This window comes from Pseudorca crassidens, chromosome 2 (genome assembly GCF_039906515.1).
Source record: "Pseudorca crassidens isolate mPseCra1 chromosome 2, mPseCra1.hap1, whole genome shotgun sequence".
NCBI classification, from domain to species: Eukaryota; Metazoa; Chordata; class Mammalia; order Artiodactyla; family Delphinidae; genus Pseudorca; species Pseudorca crassidens.
In genome coordinates this window covers 163,257,376-163,277,792 of record NC_090297.1, presented here as the reverse complement: position 1 = coordinate 163,277,792, position 20,417 = coordinate 163,257,376, and the positions used below count along the sequence as shown (strand labels likewise).

General features: G+C 41.6%; 1 protein-coding gene across 13 annotated transcripts in view; it reads right to left on the bottom strand.

The window, feature by feature from the left end:
• ENAH (ENAH actin regulator) overlaps nucleotides 1–6,431 on the bottom strand; it is a 155,317-nt gene extending 148,886 nt beyond the window's left edge. For 2 of the 13 annotated variants that reach the window (XM_067729632.1, XM_067729635.1), the window contains exon 1: nucleotides 5,632–5,835. In XM_067729632.1, the coding sequence (XP_067585733.1) occupies nucleotides 5,632–5,768 (137 nt within the window). In that variant the 5' untranslated portion in view covers nucleotides 5,769–5,835. Of the gene's footprint in view, nucleotides 1–5,631; nucleotides 5,883–6,001 lie in introns of those variants that run through there. The other 11 variants (XM_067729634.1, XM_067729636.1, XM_067729629.1 and 8 more) reach the window with 10 other exon arrangements.
• Between the last annotated feature and the right edge of the window lie 13,986 nt (nucleotides 6,432–20,417).

The following is a 20,417-nucleotide window of genomic DNA, read 5'->3' as shown; positions in this document are numbered from 1 at the left end:
TCCATATTTTGAAGCCCTAATCCCCAGTGTGACAATATTCGGAGACAGGGCTTTTAGAAGGTAATTAAGGTTAAATGAGTTCGTCAGGGTGGGGCCCAAATCCAATAGGATCATCTCTCTCTCTGTCTCTCTCTCTCTGTCTCTCTCTGTCTCTCTGTCTCTGTCTCTCTGTCTCTCTGACTCTCTCTCTCTCTCTCTCTCTCTCTCTCTCTCTCTCTCTCTCTCTCTCTCTCGAGAGAGAGAGAGAGAGAGAGAGAGAGAGAGAGAGAGAGAGAGAGAGAGAGCGCGCGAGCGCCTTACCAGAACCTGGTCATAATAGCACCCTGATCTCAAGATTTCCAGCCTCCAGAACTTTGAGAAAATACATTTCTGTGGGATTTTGTTACAGCACCCTAAGCTAATACATCTTCCTTCATAAATATCACAAACTATCCAATTATTGGTATTTTAAGCGCTAGGAAGAATCAAAACAAAGCAGTCATTAGGTAGAGTAGAAATAAGCTAAACCAATAGACATGCATAAGCTTGCTGCTCAAACATATCTGCAAGTCCCATGATCAAAGAGACTAAAAAACAGAATGATGGCCATTCTGTTAATGGAGAATTTAATGAGAAAGTCAAGGAAAGCCGGTATCTTCCAAAAGGGCTTTGGAGTTACGACAAACCTGAATTTGACTCTTTTTGGCTACTTCTGAGCTTTTTGTTCGAGTGAGAAACATACTCTATTTGTTTCTGAACACTATTACTGTGGTCAGGATGCTTGTTTTTGTTTGTTTGTTTCAATTAAATAACATTTACTATATGCCAAATACTATTTTACATCCTATAATACCCAGTACACATTCTAGAACACTACAGGTGCTCCAAAAATGGTGGTGGTTATTGTTAGTACATAGATTCTGGAAAAGGACACCCCAAAGTTAAGCATTTACATGAGCACCCACTATTTGCCTAATATTTGGCTGGTACCGTGAATATAAAAACGCTGTCCTACCCTCAAGGAGCTTACAGTGAAGAGGGACAGATAGATCCAGATCATTATAAAACAATGTAATAAATGCAATGGCCAAAAAACATGCAAAGTACATAGTAACACAAAGGGAGAGCTGGGAGGTAAATAAATTAAGGACTACTTCCCAGAAGGTCTGACAAGGAATCCCCTGTCAGAGGAATCCCTTGTCAAGGAATCCCTTCCTGATTTCTATTCCAGAAAACTTCATAAGCCCTTACTAGGGGAATCATTCACTGAGGTACAGCCTCAGCTCAGATTCTCCCTTTTAACTTTTACTTCCACTCAGTTCCATCTGTCAGTTTCAAAGAAGGGGGAGAGGGGCACAGGAAGAGTTTAAGTATCCTTTTCCTCCCCAACAACTGCATAAAAATTGAAATCACATTTTTCCAAATCCTTCTTATGCTTATGATAAAGACTGGGTGTTTTACAAGTTATACAGTCACCCCAGATTTAAGCTGTGTGTAGGATAAGTAACCAAAACTGTCAGTCCAGTACGTAATTTCTTCTATACCAGCCAAATGGGCCTGCCAGTTATTTTGCTTATTCCAACTGGGCTAAAAAGGTATCCAAAACCTTGACTACTGTAAAAACCGGTAAATTTTCTTCATTAATCCACATTCTTATTCAAGATGTGTTCACGTAATACCTACAAGGCAAAACAATGCCTAAATACAATGCACTAACATTCCAAAAAATGCAAATTTGGCTCCTGCCCCTAAAATTAACGTCTGTGAGAAAGTCACACATCCAAAAGCTACAAGCATAAAGGAAGATGTGGGCATAGAGACTACTATTTGTATCCTTTCATGGGTATCTCACTTGACATCTGACACAGCAATCCCTGAAATAATAGAATTATCTCCATTTTTATCTGTTTTCTCCATTAACAAGTCAGCATATAAACCCTGGATCTTCTGAGCTCTGACTGTGCCACACTCTAAAATGTATATTACATTTAAATGAAGGTAACAAAATCACAATAACTACTTCAAAGACTAAATATACACACAGGAAGGAAACTTAAAGATCGGTTTCCTCACCTATAAAATAAGAAGGGTGGATTAGATCACAGATGGTTAAGTAATGAGCATTCCAGGAAACACTCTATTGCCACTCTCTGGGACCCTCATCCCAATTAAACATTACTAATCATGGCACTTTCTCACCAAACCCAGAAATGCAGCTATGTCCTTATCAACATGGCAGCCACTACCAACTGGGAGTAGATAAGCAAAACATAACCTGCTTGTGGGACTTCCTTGGTGGCGCAGTGGTTAAGAATCCGCCTGCCAACGCAGGGGACACAGGTTCAAGCCCTGGTCCGGGAAGATCCCACATACCGCGAAGCAACTAAGCCCGTGCACCTCGACTACTGAGCCTGCATTCTAGAGCCGGCGGGCCCCAACTACTGAGCTTGCGCGCCTAGAGCCCATGCTCCACAGCAAGAGAAGCCACTGCAATGAGAAGCACACGCACCGCACCACAGCTAGAGAAAGCCCGCGTGGTAACAGACCCAACGCAGCCAAAAATAAATAAATAAATAAAATTTAAAAAAAAAAACAAAAAACCCTTCTTGCCACACTTGGACTGGATGAGGTGAAGCTAAATACCCAAAAGATTTATGTAACTAGTCTAAAACAGAACTAAGCCCTAAAACAAAAGAAGTAATATAATTGTATAATGCTTACAAGTACACAATACACACTCTTTTCCATTATCATTTGATCCTTAATACCCAGTAAAGAATTATGCCTATTTTTACATATTTTAAAATACAGATCAGTGAAATAATGTGATCAGCTCAAGGTCAGCCAGCTAATAAGTGGCTTGGATGAATCCTCACAACTCCACAACACCTTTTTCCATGAGAAAGTCACAGAACAGTGAGTGGAAGCCTGGACTATTTAATATGGACCTAAGAATGTCAATCCAAAATCTTCTGAGCTCTTCTTAGCCACTAGGCTACATGCAACTATTTTAGATCAGACAAGCTCCTCTTTCTATCAAAATAAGATCTTGAGTAACTAACCAACTAAGTAAAAATGTAATCATTTAAAAGGCATACACTATATTAATATTACATATATACACCTACCTCAATCATAAATCTTATACTTTTGAAACATTACATAAATGAACAATAGGAACAGAACCCAACAGTTGGATGTTACACTAACAAAAGTACCAGTTTTTTGGGTCTCAACCCTTTCACTGTCTTATGTAAGAAATACACTTTCTCATTTCTTAAATTCTTATCTGTAAGCAAAACATTAACAAGTAATTCTATATACAGCTTTTTACAAGTACAGAATGCCGTTAAGATTGTTTCACGAATGTAAAGTATTATTCTGTTTCCTTCTGTATAGGAATTATTACATTATACCACAATGAGCGTGCTATTCCTGAAATTACAGTCATTTGAAAGATCTTATCACAAATGCCTAAACCGCCAACATATTTAGCATATCCTCTCTTCAGAATCCTGACCAACTTAAATGGAAATTCCTACTCATGCACTCCTATTTCCGGATGGCCTTTAAAACATCAGAACTACTCCTTAATATAAATAAGAGAGACTCGACTTAATAGCATAACATTTATGTCCTACCATACTTGAAAGCATCATTTGGACTAAGTCAAATATGAATATAACCTGAAGAGCCGTTTCTTAAGCACCAAAATATCCCAGAGCTTTTTGCAGCCAGCACAAGAACCTTTTACTTTCATACCACACCATCCTGCTTTTACAGGTATCTAAGGAAATGTGTATATATGAGTTGTACAAACCACCTACCAAATAATCCAATGCCTTCCAAAGTGAAAAGCTGATCCTCTTTTCTGCTCTTAAATTATTCACAATTAGTCTACAAAGAATTACTGTAGACTACCTGAACAAACTTTTCTGACCTGTGTACCATGTTCTATATTTATGCTACTGGAAAGAATCAGTGTGATTCATCCCTCTCTACATTTAATAAGGAATAGAGCAGGAAAACAGCTTAAAAATTACAAGTTACTTTTTATAAGAAAAGGAACTTTTAAATGAAGACAATTTACTGTTGACAGACTCTCAACTATACATGATAGTGATCAAACTTCACTGAATACTTTTAACGTTTTTTTTTTTTTTGGTTCACAACCTCTGAGTATGACAACTTTACGATCATTTTATTTTAAAATATCCCACTTTCATTGTTTTACATTTCTCAATGTTGAGAAAATTTTACCCAAAGTTTGGAAAAATTTGATAAATTCTTGTCTGCAAGACTCCTATAAGCATTAAATCTTTAAAGCAGAGATCAACAATATGTTGTATTACAAGATGTTAACATTACAGATGTTTTATTATAGTTCCTGAGTCTTCAAGGACATCAGTAACTTGATTAAAAAAAACACGCTCAAATGCATGACTCGCATTTTTCAAGCCACATTTTATGAAGATTATGTTTTTTGGTTTGTATGCCATAATTACGTTTTGAACTGATCCATTATATCTGAAAATAACTTGCATGTGAAATCACTAAGGAAAAGGGTCGCTTAGAAACACAGCATTAAAAACAAATTTTAAAGCCTTCAAATAAAGGTCTGTAAATTGGAATTCAAGAAAAACATAATTCAAATTCACAGTAAGCTTAAGTGAAAACTCAACACAGCTTATACCACAAAAAATATATATATATAAACAATGTGGTAGTGTTCAACCTTGACAGAAAAAAAAAAGTTTAAAATGAAAACTACTTAAATTGAGAAAGAATTCCAATGACATGACATTTTCTTGCCAAAACGCAGGAATGTGTAGATTATATCATTCAAATCTCATTGTATTACATTATAAAGGTCTTGGCAACGGTTAGCCATTAATCTTTTAACACAAAGGAGATTCAAATCCAAATGAACTGTAAGACTATCTCTTCCAGAAGACAGAAATGGAGTAATTTACTTTATCCACAACTGTTTAACCTAAAAGGAAGGCCGAAAGGATGATAACGCAGAATGGATCAGCCTTCAGTCTACCAAGTGCCATTTCTCACGAAGTCTTGCACCAATCCGAAAAGAGAAGGTTAGGGACACAAAACAAGCTTAGGAAAGACTGAAAAAAATCTCCAATGAATGACACACCACATCACGGTTTATTCTCTTACACAATTGGAGAAACAAAAACGAAAAATATCACACCATATGTTTCATCGTATCAATTAAAAAAATATTTTACGGCCGTACCTTCAATTCTTTGGGGCTGAAAAAATAATTTAGCTTCTGTTTTACTGATTACAGAGGAAAAGGAAAAAGCAGCTGCTGCAATGCAACACAGGCTGCTACAGAGGAAGGAGAGAAAACGGTTTTCCAAACAAATCCCTCTCCCGCCCCCGTTTACACACCCCAAACAACTTACTTATCCCAGTCTTTCACTGTGTCCCCCCAAATATAAACCTAATAAATTCTTTCCCTTCCCCCACCATCGTGAAATTTCACCTTTCAGAGCTTTCACCTATCGCTACCAGAGCACTTTATTCCCCACAGAAATTTCACATCTTTCAAACTTTTCTCCCTTTTTTAATTAAACACGAGAGTTTTGTTATAAAAGTGCACGAAATTTTTACATACAGACGGAAAAATACCTGTTTCCCAGCAACATGCACGCTTCGATTCTCGAACCCCTCCCCATCTCCCAGGTTTGGCTTGCAAGGCTGGTGGGGGGAGGGAGCCAGGAGCAAATTAAATTTAGGAAGGGAAATCCTGGGCGAAAGAGGAGCATTTGAGGAAAAACGGGACAACGTCGAAAAGAGGACCCCCCCCCCCATAAGAGGGTTGGGGAGGATTACAAGAAAGAAAGAGAAATGAGAAGGGACAAAGGGGGAGGGGGGAGAAAGAGACCAGAGACCAGGGAGACGCGCCGGGCCGGGAGAGGGAAGGCGGGGTCCGGGGAGAGCGGGGTCGCGGCTCCCGTGGCACAATGGCCCGCCGGCCCCCGCGCCGCGCGCCCCTCACCTCATGGTGTCGGCCGCGCTGAGGCTTCCCCAGCAGCCGGGAGACGCGGGAGGCGCCGAGCCGAAGGGGGTCTCTCCTCCAGGGGCGGGAACGCAGCTCGGCGCCGGGAGACAAGTGTCCAGCTTCTCCTTCGGGCGGCCGCGGGGCTACACCATCTCCTCGCACAAAGCCGAGGCGCCGGCCCGGAGTGGGAGAGAAGAGGGCGAAAGAAAAGCTGGGGAGGGGGCGGAGAGGCCGAGGCGCCGAGCGGGTCCCGCGGCCGCCACAGCCCCCCACCTCCTCCTCCTCCTCCTCCTCCTCCTCCCCCGGGAGCTTCCTCGGCCGCCCTCGGAGGGGTGCCCGCCGGGGCCGCGCGCCCGGCTGCAGCTCCACAGGCCCGCGCTCTCCGCGCCCGCCGCCGAGGCCGTGTGCAACCGGCAGCTGCGGCAGCCGCGGGAGGAGAGTCGGGATCGCCTCGAGAAGCCCGGGAGGAGGCGGGGCGCGCGGCGGAGGAACACGCAGGCGCCGCCCTCCTCCTCCCCTTCCCCCGGGGGCGAGGGGGCGGTGAGGGGGGAGGGGAGGCGGGGGGCCGGGCGTTCCCCTGCCGCCGGCCGGACCCCCCGCGGGACTGCGGAGAGCGGGGAGGGGCGGGAGCGGGCTCGGCGACTACGGGTTAGCAAAGGCTCTTTGTTGCTTTCCCACCCCGCCTCCCCAGCACCCTGGGATCGGGGCTGCTCACCCCCCGTCCGCAGCCGGCTAGGGTTCCTCCCCCGGGGTTGTCCTTGGCCGTCGTCCCCCCCGCGGTCGCCTACCGCTCCCCTGAGACTGGGGGAGCTCCCGGGCCTCCCCCGCGCCGGAGTGTGGAGACTGGGGCGCCGGGACCTCCCGGCGCGGGACCTGCGGCCACCGGCTTGCGAAGCCAGGGGGCGGCAACCGGGATGCGTGACTGGGCGCCGGGCCGGGGGACTCCGGATCTGCCCGTCCGGGTGCCCTCGTGCGGGGCTTGTCTTCAGCACGTCCTGTTGCTATCTCAGGAACGGGACCTGCCAGTCGATGGGCAACCCGGCCAGCCCCACGGCCCGCCCCAGCCGCGCGCCGCTCCCCGCGATTCCTCTGGGGTGGGGGGAGGGAGTGGTGTATAAATGTAAAATATGGTCATCATTGTTCGCTTCGCTCCTTTTCTTCCCGAGGAATCCCAGTGTGCTGTACCGATTTAACGAGCTGATATGCACACACCAAGTATAGGGATGACTTCATCCCCGAAAGAACGCAGCCAACTCGCGGGGAAACGCAGTCGCCGGGAGACGCGCGCTGCATCGTGTGCAACAGCGGGAATGGAAGAGAAACGCAGCCCGTGAAACCGCTTTCTATCGTCATTAGCAAAAAGGGAATTCCGGCCGCGGGAGGGGAAGAGAGAGGGGCGGGGGGCCGGGGAGTGATGTCAAATAATGATAGTTTAAAATTTTTCGTCATTCGTTTGGTCTTGAAATCACCTTGAAAAGGTAAACGTAAAATGCTGGCGAAGAAAACATTTAAAGTCAATGGCATGGGGGGCGGAGTCCATCCAAGAAGCCAGGATTTATAGTTGTGGGAGTTTTTAGGTATCGAAAAGCAAATCCAAAAATCAAATGAAAACTTAAACTGGACAAATTACAGGCCTCTTGTAGTCCCGACGAAGAGTGTGTATTTTTTAAGATGACTAGGATGGATCTAATCCAAAATGGAAGACCTGCCATGACTCCAGGAATCTATTCAAAAGTTTTGGTGTTTTATTTTAAGATGGAGGCACAATTCAAATTATAGTTTTGATAGTTGAGATCATTTACACTTCCAAAAGAAAAGTGAACAAGTTATAGTCATACTTGGTGAATGTCTGACTTGTCTATAATAGAACTGTGTGGCCCAGTTTTAACTATAAAAAGCTTCCCCATTTCAGACTCAATACCAAGTTATTTTCTTTTCGGAACCTGCAGCCTCAAACCAACAGCCTTATATACTCAATGACCTGGACCTATGGCACAGGACCAGAGTGGCCTCAAGTAGTCAAAAGGTACAGTGCCTCTGCTTAAACATGGTGTACTTGAACACTAATTTCCACCCACATGCCTAATTACAGCTTACCATCACAGAACAGCATTTTATTCAAGGATCTCCAAGCACTGGAGAGAAAACAGCCTTGCCAGTCCAATGTCCTTGTTGCCATATTACAAGTAGAGACAGGGAAATAGAGAACACAAGAACTGGATGAGTTTGTGCAATAGGCACAATTAAAAACCATAGCTACTAACTATGAGGTTCATTGCCTTATCATAAATACTCACTGTCATTTATGTAATTAAAACGCATGCACCTCAAATATTCTCCAAATTAACCAAAGAACATTTGCTGTGGAGGCTTTTTTCTTGGAAAAGTTATAATAAGACTTATCGAACCATCTTGGAAAAGTATTAAGACATATTTGACCACAAAGAATTCACACCAATTTGCCTTAGTTCATTCATAGCAATACAGTAAATCCAGCAGAGCTTATGTTTCAGGGAAAACTCTTACAAAGGGCCAAAAGGGGTGGAGATGTTGCTGTAGTGACTCAAACTATCTCCTCTTGCCAGAGACAAGAGGCAAGGATAAAAATGCTTTACAGATGACTCCATAACATAGTTCTCATTTGTGAAAGTTAATTCATATATCACATCATCTTTATCCTTACAGCAAATGTTCTGATGGTCTGGGCACCAAATTAAGCAATCCAAGTGGAAAATGCTGTTCTTATTGTCTATGTTTATTAAAAATGTACCAGCCAAGAATTTTGGCCGCCTACAACCATTTCCATCCTTTTGGATGGCAGCCCGCCAGCTCACAAGTTGGTCATACCATTGCCTTTGGATTTAGATATTGCAATGGGTGGCCTGACCTCCAAAGGTCATTCAGTGGAAGGGCAATTTGTTGGCTGTGACAAAATGTTATTGCTTCTTGTTCATATTTGGTTTAACAATAAAAGAGGGCAAAGGGAAACTTGAGCTAAGAAATCACCAACTAATTCTGGTCACAAAGGAAACTTTGTGGAATGTGTTACCATATAGAATAAAAGAATTTTAGAGATGGAAGGAATCTTAAGTCCAACCCACTCATTTTTCAAAAAAGGAAAGTGAGGCCCAGAGAGGTTAAGTAAATTGCCCACAGTCACACAGTCTCTTTTTGGTGGAACTGGAACTTAAACCCAGGATTTATAATTATGGGTCCATTGCTCCTTCCAGCACACCATACTGCCTGCCTATGGCATAAGTAAGTGGGTTAGACAGTAAGAATTAAAGCGGATTCTCTTCTCATAAACCCTGCTCTAAAATTAGCCGAGTTTGTGCTGGCTTGGCTGAATGGTGAAAATCACTTGAATTTTTCTCTCACAAGGGCTACCCAGCCTGAAGCCCAATACCAGGCCCTCAGGTAGGCACCCGGATGTTTGGAAGTAAATGAATGGATAAATGAATGAATGAATGAATGAATGCTCTAATCGAAGAGGAAACTCTTCATCAAAAGAAATACAGTCTAGGGACTTCCCTGGTGGCACAGTGATTAAGAATCCACCTGCCAATTCAGGGGACACGGGTTCAAGCCCTGGTCCAGGAAGATCCCACATGCCACAGAGCAACTAAGCCCGTGTGCCACAACTACTGAGCCTGTGATCTAGAGCCTGCGAGCCACAACTACTGAAGCCCGCACGCCCTAGAGCCAGTGCTCTGCAACAGGAGAAGCCAATGCGCTGAGAAGCCCGCACACTGCAACCAAGAGTGGGCCCCCGCTCGCCACTACTAGAGAAAGCCCACGTGCAGCAACGAAGACCCAACACAGCCCAAAATTAATTAACTAATTAACTAAAAAAAGAAAATAGTCACCTCTTAACACTGAGTATGTGGACCTCAACTTTGGCTCACAGAGCAACACCCCAGCTTAAGACCACAATGGGAGGCCTGCTCCAAGCCCTAGGTGTGCACAGCGATCCCAAGTTGTTCTACACCTCTATTAGCAGTGTGCGTACGATGAAACAAAACATGCTTCTGTTGAAGATGGGTTTGCTGCAGGAGTGTTGTCAGTCTGGCTCTGAGGGTTCTCTCAGAACAGGCCTTGTTGAAATTCATCTGAGAGCATCAGTGTAGGCTTGTCCTCCATTTATGGGCATGAGGAGGATGCATGACTAATGCTGCTCAGCAGTGAGGAAATCATTGCTAAGGATTGTAGGCACAGTCTCCTCCATCACCCAAAAAAGGGTTCTACCCTGAAAATTCAGGAGTTACTTAGGGATGGGTGAGGACAAGAAGATAGTTTGGAGTGGATGTGATTGTATACTTTCTACTTATATGTAACAGTATTGAGTTTTCTTTTGTGGCAATTAGTGTAATTTTTGTTCGTTTTCCCAAGAATGGGAAAAAATAATGTAGAACATGATATTCCAGTAGAATTCAAGATATTTTTATTACTCATCTTTCAGCTTTAGTTGTCCATATATAATCTCGGTTCTAAAATATTATCAGGAGACAGACATTAGAGGAAACTATTTGCCTCTCTGCCATTTGCATTTTTCTTCTATTTGTCATTTTTCTCCCTTCCAAATTAGGATTTATTAAGCTAATTTCATTTCCTCTTCCCCAGAGTCTCTTTCTTTTCTTAGTGCCCCAGTGTTTAAACTTAGCAGGAGCTTCCTAAAGCCTGAACAGTATTGGAATAACAATTGGTAGAGGCCATATTCTATAAAATGCAAGGCATTATTTCCACAAAGTTCAGCTATGGTTGCCATTTAATGAATATGGCAGGTGGGCTCCATTTCTAGATAACAATCAAATCATGGTGCTTTAAGAACCGGATTGAAAAGAAGCATCACCATAACCCAATTCTGAACTCTTATCTCTTATTTTATAAAATCTAGCTGATAGCTTGGCAAGAAAAAAATGAGTGGTTGCCCTGTTTCTTGCATTGAATTGATTTACTTGTCCCATTGACTTAATCAAATTTGAGAATATCAGTCAGTATCCTAGGGACATTATGATTGGGTGACAACTGACCTTGGAGTATTTCCTCAAAGGAGATGAGGAGAAAAGCTAATAAAGAAAAGATTATTTTCTGGCTAATCACAGTAGAGAAGAAAGATCTTACCACTAGGATGTATCCCGTAAGAGCTGTCTAAAGTCACACTGCCTAATACCACATCTTTTATAGCTCTTATCCCACCTTTCTGGTAAGTTTCAAAGCTCATTAAAAATCCCAATTATCTTTCTCTTTGAAACTGTTGCTCAGCATGGTAACATGGCCAAATTCTAGTTTGAGAAATTATCTTCAAAACTTAATTTTCTTGGGTTTAATGTCAAAATTCAATCTCTAGTCAAGTTTTCCTGAAGTCAAAAGAAAAGCAGCAATTATTAGAAAAATAATTTATGTCCCTAATCGTTAATATTCTCATTTGACCTAACATTCTAATGCTCTTAACTCATTTCTCATTGCTACCAACTTATGGTGAAATAAAATGGTGATATTGTACTCATTTTGTGTATTAAGAAGTCGAGTCCTTTGACCAAAGTAGCCAGTGGCTAAATATTCTAGTGGTAAATGAATCGAATTGCAAATCAACAGTGAAGGCACTTAATGGCCAAATTTACTCTCATTCCCCTCTTCTATCTGTATTAATGTCTGCTATAGATGGAAACCAACAGAGATAGGCTTTACGTTTGAAGGAACAAGTGTTCTTTGAGTCACAGGAATGTAAGAGATGAACATAGATAAGTGACTGGCTAGCCAATAATGATGTTTGCTAACCTGCTAGGCACTTACATACATTAATTCAGTCAATCCTCACAACATTCCTAGAAACTGGCTACCATTACAGTCATCCTTGCCATACATGTAGCTCATGAATGCCAGGTACAGAAATGTTCAGAGAATAACCCAAATCATACAGCTAGGAAAGGGAAAGCCAGAAAGTCCTGTTCCACAAGCCACACTCAAGCTCTGCACCAGGTGGCTTCTATTTCACTTTACTTCTCTGATTAAAAAAAAGAAGACGACGACTCAGGTTCTACTTAGGAAATAGAACTAGCATAGTTAAAAACAAAGCAAAACACGAGTCACTTAATTCCTGATTCTGCTACAGCAATAGCCCATCTAGTAAATCATGACATTTGGGTTACCCAAACTATAAATAAACCTCTCCCTTAGGCAGGGATTTGTATCCCAAGTGCCTAGGCTTGTACCTCGTGCAATGCAGGGGCTCAATAAATGAGTTGAATGAGTCTCCAAATTAGGGAACTCCAATTAATATTTCTTTCCAGAATGATAATGCTACTGAGAAGCGACCAGTGGTAATTCACTCATTCACCGCTCCTTCCCTTAGATATTCCAGCCATACAACTACCAGAGGTTAACAGAGCTTACAAAGGTCAAGTTTCCTTAAATCAATTTGGTGAACCAGAAACTCATATAGAAATGCTTAAGTATATTCGCTAACATTTTTTGTTGAATACAATAAACGAAATGAAGCCAAGCCTAAGTGTTTTTAAGGGTGTTTAGAGAAGTGTCTACATACTCTTTATTAATATTCTAACTAATATCAGAGAGACTAGATAGGGAATACCATACCCCCTATGTGACCCTGTACTATCTTTAGCTATGGTTGTTCGCAAAGCAATTGGCCGTAAAAGTCTTAGTCTAGGATGAGACTTAATAAAGTCTTTGAAAAGGAATCATCAATTTTTTCATTTATCTTCTTGTGAAAGACCTTTTTAGGACTTAAGTACTCATTGAAAATTTATCACCAATACCTATTGGCTACAATACTTTAGGGAAAGGCCTTGAATAGAACCCTGCTATCTTAGCTTCCTGTTCAGGCTTTCTTATCTAACTTAGGTGGCATTTTATATCTGTCAAGCATCTCATAATTAATTTTTCTTTAAATAGCTCCTGTTTTATGTGGGTTTTTTGTAATGTTGCCTTCACTGAGCATCTCATTGCTTTTCATTTTATTCAGTGTCTCTCGCTTGCAAATATTTCCCTTCAGAAGTTCACAGTCTGGTCTTTTCCTTCCTATTTTTCACTTTATTTTTCTGTCCTATTACTAATGAGACAGTGATTTTGATTTGCTATTTGAGTTATTTATATCTTCAGGCTTCTGTTTAATATCAGGTCTGGTTTGGCATTCCTTTCCTACTGAATGATGCCCAAATTAAGTTAAGAAACAATTCCTAAGAAAGCTGGCCTGGGATTCTTCATGTTCTTCTGGTATCCCAAGCACTGGACAGTCTGTTTGACTTTGAAAGTTGATGTAACTAGCTAAGTTCATAGTTTATATCAGGTTTGACTCAGTGAGTCCTTTCCAGAATAACTCTGTTCTAAAACTGGTTGGGGTGATACAAGTAGGGAAGGAAGAATTAAAGCAGTCTAGGTGGTGAGCAAAAGTGCATAAAAGTTATTGACATGCAGCAATTTGCTGTCTTGGTTAACTCCTACTCATTTGACATCAATCCATAGACTCTAAGGCATTTAATCCTCTCCTAATGATGGGGTTTCTAGTAAGAGGACACTAAGTGGAGTATGGTAACAAGAGGCCCTGATGCTACATCTACCATATGTAACTACTCCCACCATTACCATCAACCTATCAAAGAACTATATTTAAAATAGATAATCAACAAGGACTTACTGTATAGCACATGGAACTCCGGTCAGTACTCTGTAATAACCTAAATGGAAAAGAATTTGAAAAAGAATAGATGCGTGTATATGTGAAACTGAATCACTTTGCTGTACACCTGAAACTAATACAACATTGTTAATCAACTATACTCCAATATAAAATTAAAAAATATGTTTTTATTCTATCAAATAAAAGGAACTTTCCCCCTTTGACCTTCTGTTGAGGTCTTTTTGTTAGGTTTCTGATGGCAGCTGACAGAAATCCAATTCAAAGTAGCTTAAGAAAAAAAAAAAGAAAAAGTATCTGTATATTTCAAGTATGATCTTCAGGCCAGCTAGATTCAGGGGTTCCAACAATGTCATCATCTTCATCTCATAGTTCTGCTTATCTTTGCCTTTTTGTTCTGACTATTGTGTTTTGACTTATTCTCTCCTACTGTGCTACCTACAATTTCACATCCTATCAGCACTGTGATCCCAAAGCTGGACAGTCCATCCAACCAGCAGGGACTCTGATTGTCCAGCTTGAGCCACAGCACCGTCCTGAGACACTATGGGCAGGGTGAAGAGGTTCTTTAATTAGCCAGGACCAACTTGTGGGCCCTGTGGTCAGATTTTTTGCAAAATGGCCATTATAAATATTCTCTCAGTATCCATGCCTTTGGGTTGGACTCTCCCATACCTACTCTGAGCTTGGTCATGTGGCTTGTTTTGGCCGGGGAGACAATAGCAAATGTGACACAAGCAGAGACTTGTAAAGGCTGCCTGCCCTTGCTGGCTGCTCTTTGGAAACCAAAAATGAGATGGCCATATGAAGAAGCCTGGGCTGGTTTATCCACATGGATGAAAGGGAGTTGTCCAAGTTGAGGTCCTAGATCAACAGCCTGTCAACCTGCAGATTGTGAATGAAAGTTCCAGGGACTTCCCTGGGGGTCCAGTGGGTAAGACTGTGCGCTCCCAATGCAGGCGGCCCAGGTTCGATCCCTGGTAGGGGAATTAGATCCTACATGCATGCCACAGCTAACAGTTTGCATGCTGCAACTAAGAAATTCACATGCTGCAGCTTAAAAAAAAAAAAAGATCCCACATGCTGCAATAAAGATCCCACAAGCCGCAACTAAGACCTGGTGCAGCCTAAATAAATAAAAATATTAAAAGAAAAAACAAAAAAGAGAAAGTTCCAGACCATCCAACCCCAGCTGAGCACATCCAGACCAAAATAACTGCCCAGTCAACCCACAAAATCATGAGAAATAATGGTTATTGTTTTAAGGCCGCTAAAGTTATGGGATAGTTTGTTACACAGCAAAATTAACTGATACAACCTTTTCTTCTTCAAGAAGTTGCCACATTCTTTGAGTAGAGCAATGTCTGCTGCACTGAGAGGGAAATGTGTGACTAAAGTTCTTGCTCTAGTTGAAGGGTGTTCACTTGTGCCCAGGTTCTCTTATCAAGGGATGTTCTGAAGACTTCTCAGAGTCTATGTGCCTCTAGACACCAAAACACTGCATTGGTTGGGTGGTTATTATACTCTGAAGTTCTTCCTCCAGAAGAAGGCAGAACCTGCAAGATGGGGAAGAATGCACAGAATGATAAAAAGGCAGGACCTCTTAGGACACCAAATTACAAGCACATAAGACAGGAGCTCTTGAGGTCATGAGCAAGAACTGTAATTTATATACCAGGCAATCTAGATTCTTGTTTCCCTCTCTGCTTATTTTCCTTTTGTTATCCACAAATCTTTAGCAAAAATCTTTTTTGAATGCTCCAAACTGCTCTCAGTTGGTCCACAAGTTATTAAAAGTTTTTGTTCATGTTCAAGTTCCTATGGGGGAGAGAACCCCTCTCAGGCCATCAGTTTGGTGGAAGAGGTAAATATGAGGAAGAAACTCCCCCCTAATCCACCAAACTCTTAGGAATCAGCTCCTACTCAGTTCTTGGCAAAGTTCCCAGTGAGGGACCATTGTCTATATATCATGGCTAAGGAGCCAGGCATGAATTGGGATGAAACCCATGTTTCTCTCCAACTTGATAAAGACATTGAGGTCATTCTTCAGAAGAGTTCAAGAAGGCGGTTTCTCTCAATGGAGGGAAGAAGGGATGAAGCAGATATTCCTGGAGGTCTCAGAGCAATATTTTAGATCCTGGCCTCCAGGCTTATAGGCAGCAGCCCAGTGAAATGACTGCAGTGAAGCAAGAGTATCTGATAGATCCAAGAAGGCTCTAAGAAGGGAAATTGGAGCTCAGGCCACTTAGGTCTGAATGGAAATGGTAATCTCGGTCAGGAAGGGGGAGGAATGGATGGGAGTGGGAGGGGAGGCCCTTTAGAAATATCTGGGGTACAGTGATCTGGAAGGGGTCCTGGAAACCAACAAGTTGCATATCAGTATACATATGCCCTTGTTGGAGGACCCCTGAATTTTTTTTCATTAGATCCCCAACCACTCTCTGCTGCCCTGGAAAGGTTGATTGCATTGTAGTCCATTGCCAGAGGACAAGAGACCTATGTTAATCACTCCTTTTAAAAGGTTGTAATAGACAGAAAACCAGCTTGAACTGAGGGAATTATTTCTCATGTAATAAAATCTCAGGAAAGGCAGGGATGACCAGTGTGCCGAATGGTCAAGACTCTTTCTCTGTCTTGTTTCTACTTCTCTCTGAATATTAGCTTCTTTCTCTCAGATTGGCTTATTCACAAAGCTATAACACAGCTGCCAGAGCTCTTGGCTCACCTCTTACTTGGCTATCAGGGAGGGACATGCTCCGTCCCAATAAATTGTACGTGGGGGAAATGGAGATAGATTGTGATTGACTTGCTTGGGTCCTGTGCGCATACCTGACCCTAACACTGGCCAGGGGATGAGTACTTTGGTCCAGCTTGGGTCCTTGCCTGGCTTGAGGGCCCTCCTAGAACCACACCTCTGGAGGGAGGAAGAGAGGTTCCTGAAAAGAAGGTAGGGAATTTCCCCTGAAGACAGAGATAAAGCAGTTCTCAATTCTTCTGGCTTCCTGACCAAGTTCTGCTCCTTCCCAGGGGATCACTCCTTTAAAGAGTAACATGGAAAACAATAGAGTCTAAATGATGGCAGAGTGGCTATAGAATGAGTTCTGGGCAATGTCTCCCTCCTTCACTTTATCCTCCATCATATTTTACTTTTCCACATTTCTTTTCCTCTGGATGTACACTAAAAATGTGAAAATAAGATACAAATGAAAATACAAAGGAACAAAGAAATGTCTAAGACCAGCATTATTAAAGATAACTGTTTTATGAAACTTAACTACATAGAGCAGAGACACATTTAAAATATAGAAAAATATAAAAATAACTTTTCCAATGGGTGAAAGGTGATGCATGCATCCTTAACATAAATTATTTCCAATTTAGTGGAGTTTATTAGTACCCCACTAACATCTACTTGAGTTGCTTTTTGCTAATGTGTGGAACTGGGGCTCTGTATTATACTGGCTACTGAATTTTACTGTATAAGTCTCTCCCTTTGCTTGGCTGAATGGAATGGAATGGGAGATCCTTTCTATATTTGTTTCTGTTTCTTTTTTTATTATTTTAAGACATCAATTCATAATTAAATAGAACCAATGGAAAAACCTGCAAACCAGATCGACTGCCATGTTTTTAGTTTATTTTTTTAGTTTATTTTACCATCTAAGTTCAATTTATTATTTTAAATGAAATGTATTGTAGTATAATTTATATGTAATAAAATGCATGTGCATTTTATTGAGTTTTGCCAAATTTATATGCCCTTGCGACCGCCATCACAATCGAGGTATAGAACAACTCCATCACTCCAAAAACTTCCCTTGTGATTCTTCCTAGTCAATCCTTCCCTCACCCTCTGCCCCAGGCAACCACTGGTCTGCTTTGTGTCATTATAGATTAGATTTTTCTCTTCCAGAGTCTCACATAAGTGTAATCATGCAGTATGTACTCTTGTGTTGACTTCTTTTACTCAACAGAACGCATTTGTGATTCCTCCATGTTGTTATGTGTATCAATAGATCATTCCTTTTTATTGCTGAGTATCCATTTTAATGCCATTTATCCATTGATATACATTAGGGTTGTTTCCAGTATTTAGGCTATGATGCATACAACTGATATGGACATTCATGGACAAGTCTCTGTATGGACTTTGTGGACTTTAAATACTGAAATGACGATGTTTTTATTTTTCTTTGGTAAATGGATTTGGAAGGGCTGGATCATATGGTTAGTGTATATTTAACTTTACAGAAATCTGCCAAGCTGTTTTCCAAAATTGTACCATTTTACATTCCTTCTAGCAGTATATGAGCATTCCAGTTGCTCTACATCCTTGTCAACACTTAGTATGGTCAGCCTTTGTAAGTTAAACCATTCTAGTGGATATGTAGTGTTATCTCATTGTGATTTTAATTTGTATTTCCCTGATGACTAATAAGCTGAGTATCTTTTCATTTGCTTATTGGTCATTCATATATCTTCTTTGTTCCTCATTGCCACTCTTCCACATTCAGGCTCTCATCATCTCCTGTTTAGAATGTAAATTTCTAACTCATCTCCAGTGCAAACCGAGGTCTGACCATATCCCAGCCCTATTTATAAGCCTTCCACGGACCCATATTTTCTTGGAATAAAATTCACACTTAGCATGACATTCAAAGTTTTTACCAATTTAGCCACACGAGACTCTTTAAGACCAATTTCCTGCTATTCTTCTCCCCTATCTTTTCTCCCTGCACACTTGCACCTTACACTGTTGCCCATTCCCTAATCCTGCCATAGATGCTCATGAGTTTGTAGCTTTGCTCATGTTGTATATTCTACTTGGGTTGCCCTTTGCTCTTCTCTACATGAATACAAGAAATGCTCATTCCTCAAGGCCCAGCTCAAAAGTATCTTCTTCTGGGAAGACTTCCTGACCTCCTCAGGTGGAATTAACAATTACCTTTGTGCTTTGGTAGCACTTAGCCCATGCTGCCATCAAGGTCCTCACCACAGTCTGCTGTAGTGACTAGCTGTGGGGCTGCCAACCTCTCCTCGCTGGAGTTTAATTCCTTAAGGACAGTGTTGGTGTCTTATACTCTTTTTTGCATTCAGAGGGCCTCACATTAACTCCTGCTTGCTAACCATGGTTGCTTGAATGTGTGGATAAATGACTGGGTGAATAAATGAAAAAAAAAATCTGCCTTTAGACAAGTTGTTTACCCTCTCTGTTTACCTCTCCATTTCCTTATCTGTAAATTGAGAAAGTAAGAATAACTGATTTATAATATCTTTCCAGTTCTAATGTTTCTAAAATTCTATATTTATTATTTGAGATCCAGCAAAACAGTATATTTCAACGTATTCCGAACTGGATGATGGATGAAGTGGTGCTAATTAGATAATGATGGATTGTCACTGACTCTGATGCTTAAGGAGCCGCATCTTATTCACTATGAAGTGACAGGAGGAAAATAGTGGGATTCTTCACAATTAAGTTTGCTAGCAGATGTGATCACGAAAAATCGCACAGTTTTAGTCTAAATCTACAATGCAGCAGCAACAGTACACTCTCACATTTTCTTATAAATTTGTGCCTTGATGTTTCTGTATGTTGTGTTTCTTTTCTTCTTTTACAGTTTGAGGGAAGGCAGAAGGAAGAAGAAGGATAATACTTAGGAAGATATAGTCTACTATGTAGCTGTATAGTGACAATTAAAACAATCTAGTAATTATTACTTAAATTGTAACTTGCAGTATTTATAATCTTTAAAAAAATGTTGTTTACTGAAGTATATCATGTTAAAAATACATGATGAAGAAATTTTTTCCATATGGAATATGACAATTATTGTTTCAAATAATACAAATTATCTACCTTTTTTTTAAAAGTGTACATACTGCTTTTTAAAATTATTTATTTTATTTATTTATTTGGCTGCGTTGGGTCTTTGTTGCAGTGCATGAACTTTCTCCAGTTGTGGCGAGTGGGGGCTACTCTTTGTAGTGCGCGGGCTTCTCATTGCAGTGGCCTCTCTTGTTGCAGAGCACGGGCTCCAGGCGCGTGGGCTTCAGTAGTTGTGGCTCGTGGGCGCTAGAGCTCAGGCTCAATAGTTGTGGCGCACGGGCTTAGTTGCTCCGCGGCATGTGGGATCTTCCCAGAGCAGGGCTCAAACCTGCTAAGAGAAGTTTCTCTTCCACATGATTACCCTGAAGCAGTCTATTTTTTTTTTTTTTTGGTACGTGGGCCTCTCACTGTTGTGGCCTCTACCGTTGTGGAGAACAGGCTCCGGACGCGCAGGCTCAGTGGCCATGGCTCACGGTCCCAGCCGCTCCGCGGCATGTGGGATCTTCCCGGACTGGGGCACGAACCCGTGTCCCCTGTATCGGCAGGCGGACTCTCAACCACTGCGCCACCAGGGAAGCCCCTGTGATAGCTTCTTAACTTCTTCCCAGTATTATAGCATTTGTTAGCTGGCAACAGTGAGAGCCAAATCCACAATTTGGATTTTGAATTTAGTAAGTGGTAAATCATTTGTAAGACCCAAAATACTCAAATCTACAGCAGCAACAATATCCTTCCGAAGCATTTCAGAAGGATCACAAGCACACTGCCAACACTTATTAATTGTTCTATAAAAAGGCACACATGAAGGCATGCGCCCCAAAGGTCTGATGATGCCAAAGCATCATTACGATTATTAACTGTCAATTAACTCTGAAGCAAAAGCTGCTCATGGAATTACATAATAATCTTCCAGGGCATCTTCATAT